Consider the following 21,818-nt stretch of genomic DNA (forward strand, 5'->3'; position numbering starts at 1 on the left):
ACTCTTTAGAAGCTAAATACTAGTAGTAAAAGCTTAATATTCGTCGTATTCGAAGCCGCTTATTCGTACGCCTAACTAATTATAAACAATATAGCCGTTTAGAAGGCAGATATATCCACTTCTAAACGGTATTTACAGTTATAAGAATAGAAGAATATTTACCTTTACTAATATATATTTAGTAGAAACGGGCTCTTAAACTACGATAATAATACCTTAGTAGCGATTATCTACTTTATAACGAGACGACGTACTAGCTATTTATACTCTAGCTTACTAAGTAACGCGCTTGCCTCTTCTAGCGATAAATGGTTAGTATATATAGCGACTAAGGTTAAAATAAGCCCGATTTATAACCCCGAGGATAAGGTAAAATAGATAGAATAGGTCGATAAATAAGAGGTAGAAATAGCCGCTAGATAAGGTCTAGTTTAGCTTTATTATAACTCCTTGTTTATATAGGCCTATACTATGCGATTATAAGGCTTTAAATTAGCTCGAAATTAGACCTCTTAGCGGTCTGTATATAGCCTATAAATAACTGTAGAAGTAGATATACCGCCGCTATAAACCTAGCCGCCGTAGCGGATTACCACCCTTGCATTCTTAGTTAGTATATATAGACCTACGAGAGCGTCATCAGCGGAACACCGAATCACAAGCCAGCAATACAGAACATCAGAAGACGGGAACCAATTCGGGCGTTGGCGAGATGAACATATGGGACAACTTGGCTTGCACGGTCATCAGCATCTATCCAGCACTCTCGAGACTTCTCAGTACTTGAAGGAGACCATGATCCTACACCACCGCTATCCTGTCATATCTCGTGAGGTCATCATCCAGGTTCATCTCTTTTCAGAAAGATCTCAACCACATCAATCTTTCTTCTTTCTTGTGCACTTCTCGTCTTCTCGCTACTTACTGGCGGTGTACGTATTAATGGTGCAGCGAATATCCTGGCAAGAGCTTTACTCGCCAGTTCTTTCTGACCATTCTGCGCGCCCTTGCCCTTGGAGGCAGCAATTCTCCTTAAGCTTCCGAAGGCGCGTTTGCCTGGACTCATTGGCAAAGCAGGCGGCTGGTTTTCCGACTTGCCAATGCCGGAGACCTCTTGAATCATTCGTTCAAGCATAGCCGTGATGAGAGTGAAGCTGATGTTGTGGCTGGCAGATTTGGAAAGAGCTTCCTGTATGGCAGTTCTCTGCTCGTCATTTGTCGCCTTGCGCTTCGATTTCTCTGCATCACCGAGGTACGTCTCGACCGTGGCCCACAGCTCACCAGTGATGACTCCATCTGGCACGCACCTTAAAAAAATGAGCAGCAGGTCGCAGAGGACGTACAAGCGCTGTATTCGCGGTAGATCGTCAGGAAGCGCGTTCTCGATCGGTGCGTCTTCGTCAAGGGCATTACAGGCTACGCTCAATGCGTCATCCCAATGACTGGCCTTTCTCTCGCCCCAAGCCTGTTCCTCAAACGGCCATGCGGCGTGTTCTTCCCATGGCGCTTTGGGCACGTCTGCACTAGATCTTACCCCGGACTCTATCGAAGATCTGACTGATGGTGACATAGGCGACGTCGGCGTAGTGGGAGGCGCATCGTGTAGCATCTCCCACTCAGCGATAATTCGAGTGCTCAGCTCTTCTATCGCTTCCGTCAGTCGGAACAGCTCACGAGGAGCAGAGAAACGTACTGGTGGCTTGCTCTCTGACTTCGCAGAGCTTTTGCTGTCGCTCGACGTCATCCTTTCAAGAGCATCCCCGAACACATTTGCCGCCTTGACCGCATTCGCTGCTTGCTTGACCTTATCTTTCGGATGCTTCGGTATCTGTCCTTGCAGTTTGCGAATACCGCCTTCCGGAATGCGGCAGAGCGTGTCAATAGTCCGTGTCAAGCTACTTTCCAGCCAGCGAGCACGAATGGGTATGAAATGGTCTCTCCCGTTCTCGACGCGCAGTACAAGGATATCCTCAATCTCCCTCTTGTAGTTTAGATTGGAGACATCGTCCATGTCTTTGATTTTCAACTCCAATTCGACGTGTGCCGTTTCTCCTGGCTCGAGTGTGACAGCTTCCGATGAACTTTGCTTGCTTGAGACCGGAACGTCGTTTATGCTAATCTCAAGCCATCTCGGCGCAATGCCAGCGATTTGAGTAGAGTCGACCGGTCTTTCGATAAGACTGAATGTTGATGCCACACGACTAGTGTTGGCAACCGTCAGTGATCGGTGCTTGGACTGAGCCCACCTGACGTCCCCAAATGATACCCCTTCGTCCGACTTGCCGCCTGGAAGGCTTGTATCTGAGGCCATAGGTGTTACGCTCTCAACCTTGTCGACGACCACGGTGACGTTCGGCCGACCTTCATTTTCTGCTTTATCGAGCTCCTTCGCAACTTCGGCATGCACCTTTGCCTTCAAGTCAGGCACGACTGCGTCATACTTTAGGATAAAGCCTGCATCGAGGGGCTTGTGATCAGAAGATAGAACCCGCTGATGACCAGTGTAGTATTCCAGTGTGATCTCGTCTTCAAATCCTTCGCGAGTGGTAACAGCTGCGAGCTCACCCTGCTCGGCGAAGTCGTCATATTCATCATAGCCACCGACATCAGCAGCGTCAGTCTCAGGATCATAGTCATACAAGATTTGTTCTTCATTCGCGCCTTGATCAATGCCGTGAGCCTCCATCTCAGCGTCTTTCTTTTTGGCATCTTCCTCTCGCCGGATCTTGGCATCGAAGGCGAGTTTGTCCTTTCTTGTGCGGAACAAAATACGGTCACACCAGCTTGGTGCCCGTTTCTTCTCCGAGCTATCGAAAACGCCAACACTTCCCACATCATACTTGTAGGTCGGCAGAAAAGTTATGGGACCCTCCCGCCAGCCATCGTGAAATGCCTTCCGTGCTTTCATTTGCTGGTGTAGCTCATCGTGAGGAAGGAGCGAGTTGATTGTTGCTTGCAAAGAGCTCGGATCATCAGCAGCAGCCAGGTCATGCACCAAAGTATCGGCACGGCTGTAAGAAGAAGTGCTATCATGCAAAGACAGGCGTTGCTTGACAGACTCCGTAGCTTCGTGTATCTCGTTTTCTACTGTTCTGGCGGCAGGATGGCTCACGTCGTACTCTTTTCGTGTGTGAAGCATCAGCAAGCGGCGGATGTCGTCGCCTGGTACGCCCTCCAGCCTGTAGTTCAGGTCGCCGCACCAGAAGCAGAAGTCCTCATCCCCAATGGTCTCTCCGGTTGTCTGCTGTAAGTCCATCGCATCCTGGATTGGCTCAAAGCGTGTACGACTGATGATTTGCTGTGCGTCCCAGTTACGTCGCTCCAGAGCGGACTTATCGGCACCCGCGGCAAGATGGCTATTGACGAACACCAGTCGCGTCGTTTCTCCCAGGACAAATCTGGCGGTTACAGCGCCTTTGTTTCCCATGTATCCAAGAAGTCCAGTGCCTACACTTGTAGTGCTGACAGATTTGATCTCGGGCGCGACAGCAGGCGAAGCATAGATCAAGAGCAACAGCCCGATCAATTGCTGTTCTGCTACCAACGTGTATCCCTTGGGCAGTGCCGTCTCCATTGCGTCCTTCCATTTGTTCGCCGCCGAGGGATCGTGAGGCATGATGGCAGGCGTTACAGCGGTGATATCGATAATCTCCTGTAGAGCCAAGACGTACAATGCAACATCACGGCCGCCAGGCAGCACACTCGTATCTCCGCTCGGCAAAGTCTCCTGCTCTCTTTCGTACTTAGCCTCCTGTTCCTCGACCGCATCCAAGCTCGGCCTTCTGTCCTCCAGAGGCGCACCCGTGAGCTGGTCTGCAATTCCCTTCCCATCAACGAACCACCCTGAAACATCCTTCTCTGTGCCTTTACAAGCAGCCACATTCCACGAGCCTATCTTGATACGCACTTGCTTGACTCTGACATACTCTGCGCGCCTGGCATAGACAGCTTGCGACAAGCTCTTGAACGTGACTTCCTGATCTTCATACTGGCTGTCGTGCTGGTCGTCGTGATGCGGTTGTGGTTGGGGTTGGGGTTGGGGTTGGGGCGTGGAGGGGAATGCACCAGGCACATCTTGCATCAGGCTGCTCGTCGAAGTGGCGACGCTATTCGGGCGGGAAGATAACTTGTCCGGCATGGTGACGGTGTCGTCTCGTTTCAACGGCGCTTGGATGCAGTCAAGCTCTCTGAATGTCTACCAAGCAGCGTGGATGTGCTTGTGCTACCGCTGATGGTAATATCATGGCTGCGTGTGCGATATATTGCCCAGCATGGCACTGCTTAGCCTATATCATTGTGCCGTGCATGGAGTGGTCGAGGCAGAGGCATAGGCAGAGGCATAGGCATAGTAAATGCAGGTGTTGCTGGAAAGGCGCAGGCGCAGGCGCAGCACTACAACCACTTTCCACTTTCCGTGTCAGGCCTTCCACGCGACTTGTGACATCATCGCCGCCACAAGTTGGTGCCTCAGGCCCACAAGCCACGTCGCGTGCTCCACGTCGCGACGGCTCACGAAACTACGTGACGCCAGCGCCAGCGATCATTGCAGACATCATTTGGAGCATAGCATCTCGCCAAGATGCCTCCGAAGCGGAAAACGCAGCTCGCAAAAGCGCAGCCAACAGCATCAGACTATGATACCGACACAAACTACACCGACACCGGCTTGCCGATGACAGTCATTCCACCGCCGCCGAATAGGACCAGCGAGGAACTCAATATGGCAGTGCTGCGGCGCTGGTACCCCTCAGTGCGCTCGATAATAGCCATCGCGCCTTTTGCCGTAATCTACGACCACGTCCAAGAGACTGGGCAATGGGAGAAGACGGACACACAAGGCACATTATTTATTTGCCACATGCAGGAAGAACCGAACAACTTCCTCACATATCGCGCCATCATTTTGAATCGCAAGAATCCCGAGAACTGGGTCTGGGATATTCAGACTAGCAAGAACATCGACTTCGTCGACGGCTACGTGATTGTGCGACGAGCGGAGGAAGGCACCATCCATGGAATATGGATCTACAATGACGGAGAGTCCCACCCGAACCGGAGGCAGATCGTTTACGATGCCATCAACGAGTGTGCGGCACGCATGGATCAATTGCAAGAATATGTACCACAATTCATGCCCATCTACCAAGAGACTGACGAGCAATACCAAGAGAACGACGCCACCACTTTCGAGCACGTTCTCGCGACTGAGACCGTCACACCAGTAGCAGTATTCCAGAACCAAACTCCCCTAGAGCAAGGGCAGCGGATCGACATCAACGCCCTCTTCGCGAGACCACCCTCAAGCCATCCACAGACCCAGCAGAGTGCACTTCTGAATCTGTTCAAGAGCTAGTTGCTCTTGGTGTGGTGGAACGAGATTGGACGGCACCAGTAGAGTTCTGATGACTGAATAACGCTCTTTCTGAAGAATTGATAGCTAGCTGTCATGACTCATGAGTAGATCTCAGCAGACTTGGCACAATGACAGGACTTGGTGACGAGTCTTTGCATGACTCCTTTCTACACGGGAGCAAGGTCTCTTCACTTATGCCATGAATACCCGTTACTGTCTGCTTCGCCTGTCCATTGAAGCTCTGGACGTGATCTTGGCGCGGCCTCGTGGGAAGTTTAGCGTTATGCTTACCAAGGTACTGCAAACGCACGGCTTTCACCACAGAAGTGATGACAGCCTTTATACTCCCGGAAAGCCAACCATCAAACACAGAGCACAGGTTCAGCTGTTTAAATGTCTTCAGAGATAGTGACGTAAATCCACCGCCTTCAACGAACACACCAGCTGCGCCAGCGATCCACGCAAGAGCCGCCAGCGTGGTATCGAAACAATCTACCGAAACAATGCGTCTGTGTATGTTGTCACACAAGTCGTGATTACTGCAGCTCTTGCCGCGTGTTTGAGGTTGAGAAGACAGTGTGAGAGGAGGATTACTAGGGAATTTGACATTTAGGATAGGATCAGGGTTGAGGCGAGAAAGAGGGAGATGGTATCACGCACAGCGCAGTGGATTACTTACGTAATACTGCCTTGCCAGCGGTTTAATATAGCTTCGTTGATCGCCTCTGTTCTTCTATTCTATAGTCTAAAATACAGTGTAAAAATCCTTCTCCTACTAAGAAGTTACGTGTTGTTATATAACTAAGCTTACGCGTTATATACCTCCTTAGCTTATATAAGAGGGGCTTGCTTTCTATTTTAGGCAAGGTAGTTAATGCTTCTTTATATACAAACAAAAGAAAAATTAATCTTTTTAACTTCTTATATAGTGCTTTATTAATATAATAAAAAATTAGTTTAAATCTATACTATATATAAGAGAGTCTTATTTTATACCCCGATTACCCTAGAAGGATATCGTTATATAATCCGGACTATATATACACCTTTATATATAGTCCCTATTACTAGGAACTATTGTCTTCCTACGTAGTTAAAGTATAGACTAACACTATTAAGCCTTATATAAGAACTCGTATTGTTAGTAAAGTTAGTTCAATTTAAACTAAGCCCTTTATATTATTACTATCGGTTATTATATTAATCGTATAGGTAGCGTCTATTTAATTAGATAAAGGATTAAGTAAGATATATATTAGTTAAATAGGTTTAACGAATTAGAATAGGTAACTTAAACTAAGGACGCTACCTTTAGCTAAGACTACTATACTATTATTACTAGTACTAATACAATCGCCGCAGACTTGTTATTAGTTAGTAGAAGTAACGTTCGAAGTAATAATATAGGCGATAGTAACGTACCCTATAAGGTAAGGTTTCCTATATAGTTGCCTATTATAAGAAGGGTTATATTAGTAGGTAGATAGGGTAGTAGTAGGTTAGTATAGTATTCGATAGAGATCTAGGAGGAGAAGGGGGAAGGCAGGCTAGTATTAGCTAGTAACCGGCCCTATATACCTAGGCTAAGTTTTAAGCCTATATAAGAGGCCTCCTTCTATATAGTAGATAGAGCACTAACCTCGTATAGCACATTGTTTATATTACACTTCTACAATGCCTATATTGTAGGGCTCTAGTTATTAGCCTAAGCAACCGTCTTGTTATCCTATTATACTAAATATAGCTGCCTATATTGTTATAGGTTATATTACCCTCGGTTGCCTATACTATTACTACTAGTAGTAGTAGTAGTATTAGTTTCCGTCCTTTACTAGTTAGCCTAACGCTAGGCGCTAAGCCCTGCCTAAGGCACTAAGACCCTAGCTTTACTTAGCCTAGTTACATGCTAATTACGTATAGCCGCTTTAGCCCTAATACCTATACTATTTGTTTAGTCTATATTAGAAGGTAAGGTTAAATCCTTTACTCTAATTAGTCGTTGTTATCGTATTAGACACTTTTGTTAGCGCTAATCGATAGAGGTATATTTAATCGACTTAGTTATAGTTAGTAGAAGGGCGCCCTATTAGTAGAGAGGCGCCTACTAGGTATTATATAGAGTTGTCTTTATATTACTAAAGAGGAAGAGGTTGTCGGAGGAAGAGTTACTTCCTTATATATCCCTTAGTACTAGCTTAGTTAGTCTTAGCTAAGACTAAGGCAAACCCTTCTAGAGAGTTTAAATAGACTAACAAAACACAAGCCGCTTTTAACGGTCTAAAGCAACGCTTTACTAAAGTCCCCCTATTATACTATTTTATACTAAGCAAGCAGATCCGTATTAAGACTAACGCTTTACAGTTCGCTATATTAGCTATTATATTACAATAGGCTAATAACACCTATTAGCACCCGATTGCCTTCTTTTTACGAAAGATAATCGATATAGAGCGTTATTACGAGACCTATAAGTAAGAGCTCTTAGTAATCGTAGAAGCCTTTAAGCATTAGCACTACTATCTCGATAGTGCTTAGTATACAATTTAGGTCTATACGGACTATAACAACCTACGTAGTATTACTAAGGTTATAAGGGTTATAGGTCGATAGGCTAGATAGGCCGTTTACCTCGCTAGGTTCGATTTTAATATATTATACTAGCTAGGCGTAAGTAACCCTACCGATAGCCTATCGAGGCGACCTAATTACGATAGCGAGACTTAGTATATTAATTTATTGTTTCTAACCCTATAGTATAAGATTACTATAGCCTGTATTGTTAATAAGCAAGCGTAGGATAAGCGGACTTCCGGACCCCGCGGCGGTAATAAATACTATAGCGGAGTTGTCGTTCTTCTAGTACGCGTTAGAAAGGACGTAGATCGCTCGAGCTATAATAACTCGATTAAAGACATTGCTATCTATAGCGATAGTACTATAGAAGAGGTTGCGGTAGTTCCGGCTACTAGTACTATTAGATATATATAATACGTACCTCGTTCGATAGTAAGGGTACTATTAAATAACCTTATAAATAGGGATAGTTAATCGTTTATAGATAAGCTATTACGGGCTTAGTAGAGGGACGCCTTTGCTATTAAACGCATTAATAAGCTTGTAAGTAGGCGAACGACTCGATCTAGTAAGAGTAACTAGTCGATCGACGATAAGGGTTACTTAAAGTTTAAGGGTAGATACTATATCCCCGCTAAACAATCGATTAGACAAGAGCTTTTAAAGCGATACTATAATAGTAAGCTTGCTAGTTACTATAGTATAGAGAGGTCGCACGAGCTACTATCGTATATATACTACTAGCCGAATAGTAAACGGTATATAAAAGAATACGTATAGACCTATATAGTATACTAGCGTATTAAAGCACTAAAGCACTTGCTATTTAGCGAGTTGTCTTTACTTTATGTCCCTAGAAAGCTATTCGTAGAGCTTATAATAGACTTTATTATAGGCCTTCCTCCTACTAAGCGTAGGGGTAGTAAGGATATATATAATACTATCCTTATTATAGTAGATCGATTTACTAAAGGCGCTCGATATATCCTAGCGCGGAAGGAGTAGACTACTATAAATATAGCAGAAGCGCTATAGAACAATATCTTCTATACCTATTAGGGAACTCCTAAGGGGATAGTATCTAATCGTAGATCGATACTAATATCGTACTATTAGAGCGAAATATTCCTATAGCTAAGACTAAAGTATCGGCTATTAACAGCCTTCTATCTATAGACTAACGGTTAAATAGAGAGGTAGAATACTACCCTATAGTAGTACCTATATAGCTATATTAATAAGAACCCCGAGGATTGGGTTAACCTCCTATAACCTACGGAATTCGTATACAATAACAGTATATACTTATTAACTAAGGTTTTACTATACATAGCTATAATAGGCTAGAACGCTACCTTACTACAAGGCCTATTTACCTCGCTCGAGGCCGAGCGTAAGGAAAGGGAAGCGCGTTAAGTACTAGAGACACTAGCGGTAATAGAACGTATCTAGAAGATACGAGAAATCTATACTAAGATAGCTAAGAAGCTAATAAAGGCTTAAGAGTACTAAAAGACCTACTACGATAAGCGCTATATACTAATAGCCTTTAAGTAAGGCGATATAGTTATACTTAGTACGAAGAACCTCCGTATCCGCAAACACCTATTACCTAATAGCAAAACAAGGCCTAAGCTCGTACTAAGATATATTAGCCTATTCTATATCCGAGAGGCAGCAAGGCTAAGGGTATATAGACTTACTAGTTGTAGCTCTATTCTTATTATACTATCTATAACACCTTCTACGTATCCCTCCTTAAGCTATATTACTAGCGCGAAGGCGATAAAGCGCCTACTAAGTTAGAAGAAGTCTTAGCTAATAGTAAAGAACTATAGTCGGTCGAACGAATACTAAAGTATCGGACTAGATAAGGCAAGAAGGAGTACCTATTAAGATAGTAAGGCTATTTACCTAAATAGGACTCGTACGAAGCTAAAGGCTCCTTTAAGGATATAGCTAAGTTGTTAGACGAGTATTAGACTAGTATAAAGAACAAGAAGAAGGCTAAGGGCCTATAATATTACTAGAAAGGCCTAGAATTAATACTTCCCTAGGGGTGCTATTAGCTAACTAATTAGAGGCGAGCAGTTGTTAGCAAAGATAAGACTATACTACTATAGTAAACGCGCACCGAGTATTAATAAGCGCGCTATAATGCGTTAACTATTCGCCTACTCTTTTAAAGAATCCGCCTCTTTACTAGCGCACTCTATAAGCCCTTCTCTTAATGCCTAAACCTCCTCTTATTTCTATATACTATCGAGGCCTTAGGGCCTATACGGTCGGCGAAGCGCGCGCGTAGCGAATAGTGCTAGCAATAATAATAGTAGCGTAGGACGCGAGCTAGCGATATATTAGAAGACGGCGCGCGGCTATATTAGTAATAGTATTGCTAAGTGTGTTACTAGCTAAAGAAGGAAAGGAAGAATAAAGTAAAGTTAGAGCTAAGGCGGCTACCGCCGCTATTGTTAACGTTACCTGCTCGCTGCTATTATTAACCTTACTTATTATCGTTACTATACCTCTAAGAATAACCTTACCTATACTATAGCCTAAGGCTAAAACGCACTGTACTAACTAGGTTAAAAAGGTTAAGCCGTTCGAAGAGCTTAGGAACTAAAAAGGTTAAGCGATTAATAGACTAACTAAGGGCAAAAATATCGAGCTAAGCTAGCTAGGGTCGATTTTACGGATAATAGGTTACTTCTCGATCTTTCCGATCCTTTAAGCGAGGCGAACCTTAACTATTACACTTATAATAGCCTTTATCTATAGAAACTAGACGAACTGCGTTTTTAAAAAGATAAGATTAATTAACAATTAAAGGCTACTAAACCTAACTAATTAGGGCTAGTAAAACTACGATAGTAAATAAATAGCCCTCGTAATAATAAGAACAATCCCTCGGAAGCGAACATTGCTAGGTCTTTTAAGAGTAGACGCAAAGAACTCGAATAACGTTACTTAGAATAGAGGCAGTGCTATAATACCTCGTACGCCTACCTATTATAGTAGGGAAGACGCGCTCGTATTATAATTAGTCGATAGTCCCTAATTCTCGTAGATATATATTACTTTATTATATATAAGGATAGCGTAGTTAGAGTTAGATATAGTATTAGAAGGTAAGGTTTAATATAGTTATATAATTAGGTAGTTAAGTGTTTAATTTAGCGTAGGCTAAGCAGCTTATTAGACTTGCTAAGTTAGTAGTAATAGAGGTTAAGATTAGAATATAGAAAGGCTACGAGGGCGCGGCCTTTAGAAGGGAAGCGTATATTAGGGCTAAAGAGGCTATACGTAATTAGTATATAACTAGGCCGAGTAAAGCTAGGGTCTCGGTACCTTAGATAGGGCTTAGCGCTTAGCGTTAGGCTAACTCTCCTACCTTCCTCCCTCTCCTCCTAGATCCTTATCGAATACTACTATACCTACTACTACCCTATCTACCTGCTAATATAACCCCTATTATAAAGGCTAATATTACCGAAGAAGCGCTTCTACTAGATTGGCTCTAAGCCTGTGTATAAGGCAGCTAGCAGCTTAGCCTTAGTCGTAGATTTAGTAATAGTTAACTATTGTACTACTTTCTAATCGACTAGTCTATTAAATAGGCTAAATAACTATCCTTCTAATAACTGTCTCGTGTCTTTATAGTCGCTATAGGAGGCGTTAGAAGCTCCGTAGAATTTATAAAGTTAAAGCCATTAGCTTAAATAAGCAGTAATTGCTAGTCTATAAGCGTTGTATTCTAAGCCTAGGTGCTTTGTCTATAGCAGGTATTTAATATACTAATTAGTAGCGGCTATATCTTCTTGCCGTAGATTCTAAAGAGCTTTTAATAGTACAGAAACTGCTTTAGCGATGTCCGGCCGGGTTTGTACTACTACAAAGTTAAGTAAACCTATACGGCTTTAGTATGCTAGCACTGCTAATAAGTCTATATAACGAGCCTCTTTGTCCTAAGTCCCTTTGTTAGCTGCTTTCTTATATAGCTCGTGTCTAGCTAGCAATAGTGCCTCTACTCGCCTACCAATCTCAGGATCAATTCTGTAGCGCTAACCTATTTTCTCTATATATGTCTTCTATAATAACTAGAGCTACTTAGTAGTGCGATCTCGGATAACTTTAATTCTAAGAAACTAAGAGAGCTTGCCCAGGTTATTAAGCTTATATTCCTTTATTAGCTTCTGCTTAAGGTCTATTGCTTTCTACCTATATTAGCGGTAGTATAATAGTACTATGTTATCTATATAAAAGAAGATAAACACATGCTTCTCGGCATTAGTATATAGGCACTCTATATTGTTAACTAGCCTTATGTCTAGCTTTTCTTCTAGTGTTATAGTAAAGTAATTGTACTATAACCGAGGTAACTCTTATAGTCTATTCAATGCTTAGATAAGCCGTAGTACCTTTCCCTCCTATTCGAAACTATTAGGTAGCCTAAGATATAGTATATATAGCAGTATAGCATTTAAGAAGGCGTTAATAGCATCTAGTTGCTCTGCTTCTAGGTCAAACTTAGCCGTAATAGCTATTAGGGCTCTAAACACTCGTATAGCTAGTATTAAAGTATATATATCTAAGTAGGTATTCTTCTATAGGTTACCCCTCGTATATACTCTTGCTTTGAACTTTACTAATCTTCCGTTAGCATTACCTTTGTATTTAAATACCTAGGTAAGCGGTAGAAGACTTAGTTTGTTAATTATTTTCTTAATGTCTACCTATTCAAATATACCTGTCTTTAGTGCCTTATTAAATTCAACTCTTGCAGTATATATCTATTGCTCTTTAAACTAACCCTTTAACACTTAGCGCTAGTTACGTAGCTCTACTAGAAGGTCTAATATCCTTAGTGCAATAGTTAGATTAAGCTTATCTTGCGGAAGAGTTAGCGGAAGAGTTAGCGGCGGTAGATTAGTGTCTTTCGGTAGTACGGCGTGTCGTGCTTTATGCTTAGCGGCTATATATAAGCTGTTAAACGATAGGAGGTGCCTCGCTTGTTCTCGATTGCTAATATAGTAATAGCCGGCTCGGTAGATAGCTACTGCTCGCTATTGTTTGTAAGGGTTGTTAACTCGATAATACGGGCCTCCTATATTCGGTAAGTAACGATAAGACACATTAGCTGCTTTAATTAGTATTAGCAATTTAGCTAGCTTAGCGCGTAGTAAGTTAAAGTCTATATTATCTATATAACCTAGTGCGTCTACATTGTTAGTAGGGGCTTTATTACTAGCATCGTTCTTAGGTTGAGATTGCTAGTTAATAGTTAGTTCTACTAATCTATCTAGTATATTATTACGCGGTTGTAGTGTTTCGCGTAGATTAATTAGAAAGTCTTATCTCTATAGTTAAGGTACCTATATAAGCCAAAGCTTAGCTAGTACTAGTAGTTCTTAAGGTAGATCTTGTCTAATAGGCTTATCTGCTAGCCCTATAGGGTTAACTATTATAAGTCGACTAGGACCTATTAGTATATCTACCCCCTTTAGCTCTAAACCTAATAAGGTCTAGAAGTATACCGTATACTTCTCGAAGCTCGTTAAATTAATGCTCCGAGGCTAGTGCTTGTACTTCTTCGAGATTACTAAACTAAGTTAGTTCTTAGTTAGTAAGGTTAACTCTAAGATGATTATCGTATCTATTATAGAATAGGGTTTTATTAAAGACAATATCTCTTGTCCGTAGGACTGTTATACGTAATAGTACCTATATCCTATAGATTAAATAGCCTTCGTAACTATATAGGTATCTAATATAAGTACGAGAAGCTACCTTTATAGTCCTTAGCAGGATGTCCTTTCGCTTATATAATACTAGGGCCTTTTCCGTGCTATAGATTAGTAGATAGGCTCGTGCACTAAATTAATACACATAGGCTGTATTAGGTTTGTGTCCTATTCTAATCTTAAATAGTGTCCTTATTATATAGTCGGTAGAGCGTAATCTTAGTAAACGGTTAATTAAGAAGGTTACTATATAAACTCCTTCTAGCTATAGCTTATATAGAAAGCGTGCATATATTATAAGGGCCCTAGCTACTTTAATAATAGTGCGGCCCGCTCGCTCTACTAGATCTTACTTAGGGATATATAGTGCTAATAGCCTCTAGGTAGTATAGTTATTACGTAAATAGGACCTAAAGCGCATTCTACTAATAGCTCCCTTATTATCGGATAATAGGTAGATAATTTCCCTTCTAATACTACGTACAAATAATGCTAGTTAGTTCTAATATTATAACAAGGTTAATTTAGTTCGATTGTTAATAGTCTAACTAAAGTAAAGCCCTATATTCAAGTCGTAAGTATAGAACAGATATCTATTACCGTTATATGCTATATCTAGCTCTATTAAGTCTGTAGTAATATATCTATAAGGAGTAAGTATTAATATATTATACTTCCGCGGTCTTCGTAAGATAAGTCTCTTGCCCTTTACTTATATATATACCGGATATTATAGTATTCTTAGAACCTTATTATTATAGGTATAATCTCGCTTTATTCTACTAACCCTATTAACTAGTTCTTTAGCTCTTTTAGTACCTAGGTGTCTAAATACCTTATATATTTGCTTTAGTGTAAGCTCTCTAGGTAGTAGTAGACGTACGGAGCGACGAGCTATTACGTATAATAATATAAGTTAGAATAGGTACTTAAGCGGCTTATTGTCTAAATCGACTAGCTACTTAGTTAGTAGTGCTCCTTCTATCTTGCTAACAATGTCGAAGAAGGGCATTCCTTAGTTTAGTCTAATAAACTTAACTAGTAGCTTGTATTATAGGCTATAGAGGGTGTTATCGATTTCTTAGTATTTAAATCCTTGTTAGAAGAAGAGGGCACCTCCTATAATATTAGTATAGAAGTTAGGGATATAAAGGCATTCCCTTAGTTTAATCTATAGGGGCTTGCTACTAATAGCTATAATAGTAAAGGATACTATTCCGATAGCTACTACCTTATTATAACTAGTGCTAGTTGCTATAGTAGAGGATATAGGTAATAGAAGTAGTATAAAATTAAAGCGACTAGGATAGTTAATAATATTACAGTTTAAGCTACTATTATACATTAGGCTATTAAATAGATTCTACTCTGTTAATGCTACTATACTAAGGTAGGTAGTAGGCCCGACTACTCTAGCAAATAATAGTATATTAGCGTAGAAGAAACAGGTAAGGGAGAGCTTGTCTAGTATAGAATCCTCGCTATTACTACTTTCTAATCTATAGTGTTTCTAAGCAATTTTAATAGCTAGTAGGTCCTTAAAGAACTTAGCCTGTCTTAGGTAGAAGCTCTTATTCTTTCGTAGATATCCCTCGAAGTGCTTTAGCTTAGCCTTCTACTTATTGTCCTTATCCTTCTCTTTAACCTAGTTACGTAGGCGGTAGTTAACTACGTTGCATTTGCCTCGGTTCTTATATACCTTCTTCTTACTAATACTAGTAAGCTTAGTATATATCTTTAGTATACGGTCGGCGGTTTCTACTATTGCTACGGCCCTTGTTCTTGTTAGGTCTTTTACTATTATTTTTACTAGCGGCTTAAAGGGCGGCATTAGCACTAGCTTTACCTGTTTCTTCGTAGATAATGCTAAATAATAACCCCTTCCTAGTAGAAGCACCTAGTATATTGCAGGCATATTCCTATACTATACTAATAAGTTAGAGGAAGTAATTAGTATTAGGTAAGGCCTAATACATTATATAGAGTCCCTTCTTATAGGTTTTATCTACATTTGTAACTACTATATAGAGATAAACTACTAGGTTATCTAGTTCTAAGTGTTATATACGCCTTATCTTCTTATATAGGTTAAGCTATTCCTTATACTACTATTCTAGGTCCTTAACTTATCGTAAACCTATTAGTCGAGCTAGTTCCTTACTAACTATTGCTCTTTACTATTATATATTTAGAGCAAGTTTGTCCTTTAGGCGTATAAGAACAATACGTAGCGTTAGTACTATTATATTATTATTATTAGTAATTTCTAAATAATAGCGTACGTCTACTATAGTTACTAGGTACTCGATAGACTTATTACGTACTAACCTAAATCGATTAAATTCCGCTAGCTAGACCCTATAGATATCTATAGCTATTTTAACTCCTTACTAGTATAGAGGGTTAACTAGTATACGTACTACGTCTAGTATAGGGGTTACTAGTTATACTAGTTCTATAGGTTTATTCGTATATAGATTAGTATATATCTAGGTCTCGTATCCTATTAGATACGTTTTAGTCTACTTAAACTAGCGGTCCTAGTCGTTTAGTCCTCGAAGGGTAATATATTTAGTACCGCTAAGGCGACTAGCTAATAAGAGAGCTATTATTAACAATATACTAATCTTATAGACGCTTACAGAAGCTTGTTTAGCGTTTGTTTTAGTGCTACTAAGACTGCTAATTATTATTCCTACTATAGAAGTCTCTAATACTACGGATTAAATCCGGGCTTATAACTATTACGTATAGCGTAGTAGATTACTTACGTAATACTGCCTTACTAGCGGTTTAATATAGCTTCGTTAATCGCCTCTGTTCTTCTATTCTATAGTCTAAAATACAGTGTGAAAATCCTTCTCCTGCCAAGAAGTCACGTGTTGTTATGTGACTGAGCTTACGCGTTATAGATAGAAGTTTCTCGCACGGAGTAAAGGGGGCGTAGCTTAGAGAAGGGGAGGCGTAGGGAATCTAGTATCGTAGATCGTAGGGCCGCTTTCGATATAAGTAAGGGGGAACGGCTTTAGGATCACATTCGAGCTAGTATCGGGACTAACGAGATTCGACTTCTATATTTACTCTCGCTTAGGCGTAGCAGCTTTTCGGCAAAAGCTATTTTGCAGGTACCTCTATGCTATTTTATAGGTACCTACCCGAATCGGGGAGGTAGTATCCGCACTAGGTATAGTACGCTTAACAGTATAAACTAGCTAAGAATGGTATAGCGTGCTAGGCGCTCGACGCGTCGCGTATTCCACTTCGTAAATTCTTATATTCTTTATAATTCAACGGTATAGCGATTCTAAGGTATTATTTACTACTTAATATGCCTATATCCGCTTCTTAAGCTCTTTACGAGTCGTCCGTACTAGAACCTAGCGATTTCTTCTAGGATACTAAAGACCTCGGAGATCTGAGACCTAGTAGTAATAGTCCTATTAGAGATAGTAGTTTTAGTAAGAATAAAGACGAAGAGGTGGATTTAAATGATCTAAATAATAAGGAGCGTCGTAAGTACGAATTAGAAAGGTAGGCGCGGAAAGAAGACGAGGATCGTAAGGCTACTAGTAGTAGTAGTAATAGTAATAGTAATAGAGTAGTACGGACTGCTTAGCAATTAGCCTCTTAGGTTAAGAATAAGGAAATCGAGGTCGAGGAAGAAGATAATAAGTCCGTAGCGCTACTAGCGCTAGTGCTAGTAGATACCTATTATTCGATAGCGGTATATAAGCGTAAGGTTTACGCGCATACCGCGAAGGCGCGTTATAACCTCTACGTTAAGTCTACGACTAAATCGCGAGCGCTTAACCTATAGCTTCGTAGCAAGATTATTAGTCGCTAGATATAGTATATAAGAGCTAGTAAACCGACTAATAAGAGTGCTAAGACGAAGAGAAAAGGAGCGACCTCTAAGCGCTATAGGTGTCTAGTGCGCCTTACTATTAAGACTGTAGATTCTACAAAGCCGGATAGTCGATAGCAAGTTAAGAGGTAGGTTAGCTCGTATAACTACGGTCTAGCGGATTCTACGCGCGACTTCGCGAGTTACCGTCGGCGGCAGCGTAATAAGGCTATACGGAAGGCTATTGTCGACGATCTGAATGCTAATACGAGTGTATATACGACGTTGTATAGGTTTATAGAAAGCAACGATTGTAAGTTGAATTCTTCGAAGTTAACCGGCCGAGTCTCGGCCGGTTAATATTTAGTTACTTCTTCCCTTCTCAACTCAACCCTCTTACTTACAATACACTATCTATAGGCATTTAAATCGTTAAGGACCTTCAGAATGTTAGGCTCTAGGCACGGAAGGCTACATAGGGTAATTTAACTGCCCCTAAGGCCCTATTCAAGCAGCTAACTAAGCTAGGTTTCTACTTTAGAAAGCAGGTAGACCTAAGGAACGGGAAACTCGACAAATTACTCGTAATTAACCCTTAAATAGCCGAGTTGTACAAGCTATATCCGGACTACATTATTATTAACAACACCTATAAGACAAACAAGTACAATCGGCTATTGCTTAACATCGTGTCTAGTACTAGAGCTAGAGATACAATCCCTCTTAGGTACTATATTATAGGCAATAAGGATGAAGCTACCTTTACGTAGTTTGCTAAGAACTTCTAGTCTATTTGCTAGGAGCACGATCTACTATAGCCTAGTCTATAGGTTACTAATCGAGACCGTAGCTATATAAATGCCCTCGACAAGACCTATCTACGCACTCCGGCTCTTATTTGCGCCTAGCATGTATTTAAGAACGTGTAGGCGCAGGCACGGAAGCTAATGCCTTAGAAACAGGTACTTAATAAAGAGATAGGCAAGAATGAGTAGTAAGACGACCCCGACTACGCTGCCTTCGTAGACAACTTCCGGACCTGCGTCTACGCTAAAACAGTAGAAGAATTCAACTCTAAAGATGCCTTCCTTAGCAACTATAAGAACCCTTACTTCGTAGCCCTTCGAGACTATATTTAGCGTAAATACTAGCCTTATAAGTACAAGCTAGTGCACTGCTTCTAGCAGCGCAAATTCCCTTTCTACGGGCAGTTAGTCACTTCTAGAGCTAAAGGCGCTCACTTAACTATAAAGAGGTGGCTTACTAGTAGGCGGCATAACATCCTTACACTCTTCCTTAAGCTAAAGCTATAGTAGATAATTAGGTACTCGGAGATTAAGGCACGAATAGGCCGAGAGCGGAAGGGTATACCTATAGCACTACGCCGACCGGAGTTTGCTAATATCAATATAAAGCTATATAGGAAGGCCTTATAGAAGGGCCTTAATTAGCTTAGATTAGCGTACGAAGAGATAGCTAAGCTTACTAAGCAACTAGGCAAACAGCGCTCTTAATGCTTAGGCTGCTTTCGGAAGTTATAGGGTGTCGTTTGCAAGCATATAATAATCGATACTATTAAGTTAACTAGGTCCTTCGAATTCGACCCCTATACGCACTTCGATAGGCACTAGCATATCGACAAAGCCGCGGCGCTAGTAAGGGCTATTATTGAGCTTAAGAGACCGGTTTAAGAGCTATTAGTATTACTAAACAACCGCCGTAGAAGAGGTAGAACGACTAGGAGACACGTCCGTACTAATTAACGAGAGGCTTCTAGCTTCGAATACGTGGATTAGTTAAACCCGGCTTCTTAAAGAGGCCGTAGACGGCGTACGAGGGCATCTACTTAACAACCTCGTCGTACGGTAACATAACAACTACGACCTTTAGCTCCGCTAGTCTATACGCCTGCTAAGCGCTACGGCTTTATTAGCAACGATCTAGCTAGTATTCAAAGAGCCGCTATAGCACTCAATCGACAACGTCTAATAGCGCTAGCACCGCTAGTAGTACCTTACTCGGAGCGACAGTTTGTCTAGTTCTATAGCAGTTAACCTATACTACCGCAGGCTGTAGGTCTACTAGCAGCGACTCAATCTACTATATTTAGTACCGCTCCGCTACTATTAAACTAACAGGTATTCACTTAGCAATAGCATATACTAGGTTCTATAGCTCCACTGTCTATAGCTCTACTCCGCGGAGGTCTATAGCAGCAGTAGCAAGGTCTACAGTAGTAGCAGCCGGTGCTACACCCTCGTAGTTATTAGTATGCAGGTTATAGCAATTAGTTCTAGAAGTCTTATATATCTACAGCCTCCGGAAATGCCTCCTTCTTAACTCTGAGCGTTACTATAGACAGCTATACTGCTAGTTGTTCGAATTGGTAGGTAGTGTAATGCTTAGATATGCTAAATTAGGTCGAATTACACTATAAATCGTCCGTGCACGCACTTGTCTACATTAGGGTAGGTACCTGCAAAATAGTATAGAGGTACCTACAAAATAGCTTTTGCCTAGCTTTTCGCGTATAAAGGTTCTACTAAGCTTCGCTCTAAATTGAGCTGTCTAACTATATGTATTCTATAGCCCTAACGTGCAAGCATCCCACTTTATTATTAGCATTAGCTCCTAATCCTATAGTATCGGATATCTTGACGCAAAGTACTCGTCTATTATACGTGTTCCGGCCGGATCTTAAGCATAGCTAGCTCGCGGGTCCAATCGTACCTTAGTCCTAGCGTAGCGTGCGCGTAATCATTGTATATTTATTTCTACGAACGCTTCACGACTTTGTTTGTTTTCGTACTTAAATGATCTCTAATACAGATCTTATCCTCTCTCGTAATAACGTTCGCTCTATTCGCAGCCTCTGTTAGATCCTGCTACTATAGCCTTAATAACTGCCTTCGACCTAACGCTATAGACATAGCTATTAAAGACTAAATATTCAAGATTTACTGCTCGTATTAAGCTTTACTAACGAATGTTAGTAAATAATTATATTCAAATTACATTTAAATACAATCTTAGCTATATTAAGGGCAGTAGTAACGCTTAAGGTTAAGAAGGAGGGTATTCTATAGCTATTTATATAACTCGTCGCTATCTTCCGCTTCTATACCTAGTTATAGTATATCTACTAGTATATCCGCTACGCTAGCATATTACTAATACTCTATTGCTTAGAACACTCGCTTATTCGGATACTATTACTACTAAGAGAGGCTCGGTCCTATAAAACTACACGCCTACTACTACTAAAGGTATACTATACGCTTAGACTCTACGGATATAGCGAAGGCAGATAGCAACAAGTCGATAGCTAGTCGCGAGCGAAGCTCGCCTTACAATAACGAGGGTACTATAGCAGCTAAATCGCCTAAGAAATTACTACGTAATTCCCCGGATTTTGAAAGCTAAAGATCTAATTAGCTACATTCTATACGAACTAGTAGGACGGAGGAACTCGGTATCCGAAGATATTACGTACCGCCCTTTTACGTTACTTACTTCCCTTAAAGCGTAACAATGCGACAATAACAATGCGCTAGCACTACCTATCTACCCTCGATATACGTTAACGTTACGATGCGACAATGCTACGACGCGCCTATATTAAGAACCGCACCTCCGCAAACCGTATCTCCGCAAACCGTACCTCCGTAAACCGCACCTCCGTAAACCGCACCCTCTACGACCTTCGGTAGTAAAACAAAACCTATCCTATAGTAACCCTCGGCAGCGAAAGAACAAAAACCTAGCGCCGTATCTAGGACCGGTACTATACTAGTAAAAAGACAGAAGGAAGAAGGACTATACGCAATGTATACTACATACCGCATACTGTACTAAGGCTAAAAAAAAAGATAGACCGAGAGCAAAAAACTATAGACGGGCAACACCCGGGGTTACTCTTACGGATACGATATAGCCCTCGAGCATATAACCCTTTAAGACAAGTTACGAATTAACTAAGTAAATATGCCTACTAGACTTCGACCTTATACGAATCTTATAAAAGAAACGCCGCTATAGAAAACTAGGCAGACTAATTTCTTTAGGGTAGTACAAGGCAGGACCCGCCTCTAGTTTATTAGGCTACTAGCTGCCTTAGAAAAGACTATTAAATAGCCTAAATCCCTCGGGTTCCCTACGTAACTTTGTAACTAGGCGCAAAGGATTACTACAACTCTAATACCCGGTTATAGCTAGGTATACGCTTCGTTATAGTCAATTGTTATTAGTTAACGGTTATCAATTTTTATAAGCTAATATACCCTTATTGCTACTACCTACAGTAGTA

General features: G+C 41.2%; 2 protein-coding genes across 2 annotated transcripts; one reads left to right on the top strand and one right to left on the bottom strand.

Moving 5' to 3' along the window:
- Nucleotides 1-856: 856 nt before the first annotated feature.
- MYCFIDRAFT_94891 (uncharacterized protein) lies at nt 857-3,961 on the bottom strand (the record flags this gene model as incomplete). The annotated part of the gene is made up of 3 exons (XM_007929455.1): nt 857-1,553; nt 1,617-1,705; nt 1,805-3,961. Coding segments are annotated over 3 exons (2,943 nt in total), but the record flags the coding sequence as incomplete, so codon positions are not given.
- A 586-nt stretch (nt 3,962-4,547) lies between these two features.
- Nucleotides 4,548-5,502, top strand: MYCFIDRAFT_211576 (uncharacterized protein). Its single transcript, XM_007929456.1, has one exon. The coding sequence runs from the start codon at nt 4,580-4,582 to the stop codon at nt 5,351-5,353; it is 774 nt and encodes a 257-aa protein (XP_007927647.1). The 5' UTR covers nt 4,548-4,579; the 3' UTR covers nt 5,354-5,502.
- The last annotated feature ends 16,316 nt before the right edge of the window (nt 5,503-21,818 follow it).

The sequence above is a fragment of the Pseudocercospora fijiensis genome, assembly GCF_000340215.1.
Source record: "Pseudocercospora fijiensis CIRAD86 unplaced genomic scaffold MYCFIscaffold_5, whole genome shotgun sequence".
Classification (NCBI taxonomy): domain Eukaryota; kingdom Fungi; phylum Ascomycota; class Dothideomycetes; order Mycosphaerellales; family Mycosphaerellaceae; genus Pseudocercospora; species Pseudocercospora fijiensis.

Coding starts and splice junctions, on each gene's coding strand:
- MYCFIDRAFT_211576 (XM_007929456.1), top strand. CDS start 4,580: ATGCCTCCGAAGCGGAAAACGCAGCTCGCAAAAGCGCAGCCAACAGCA.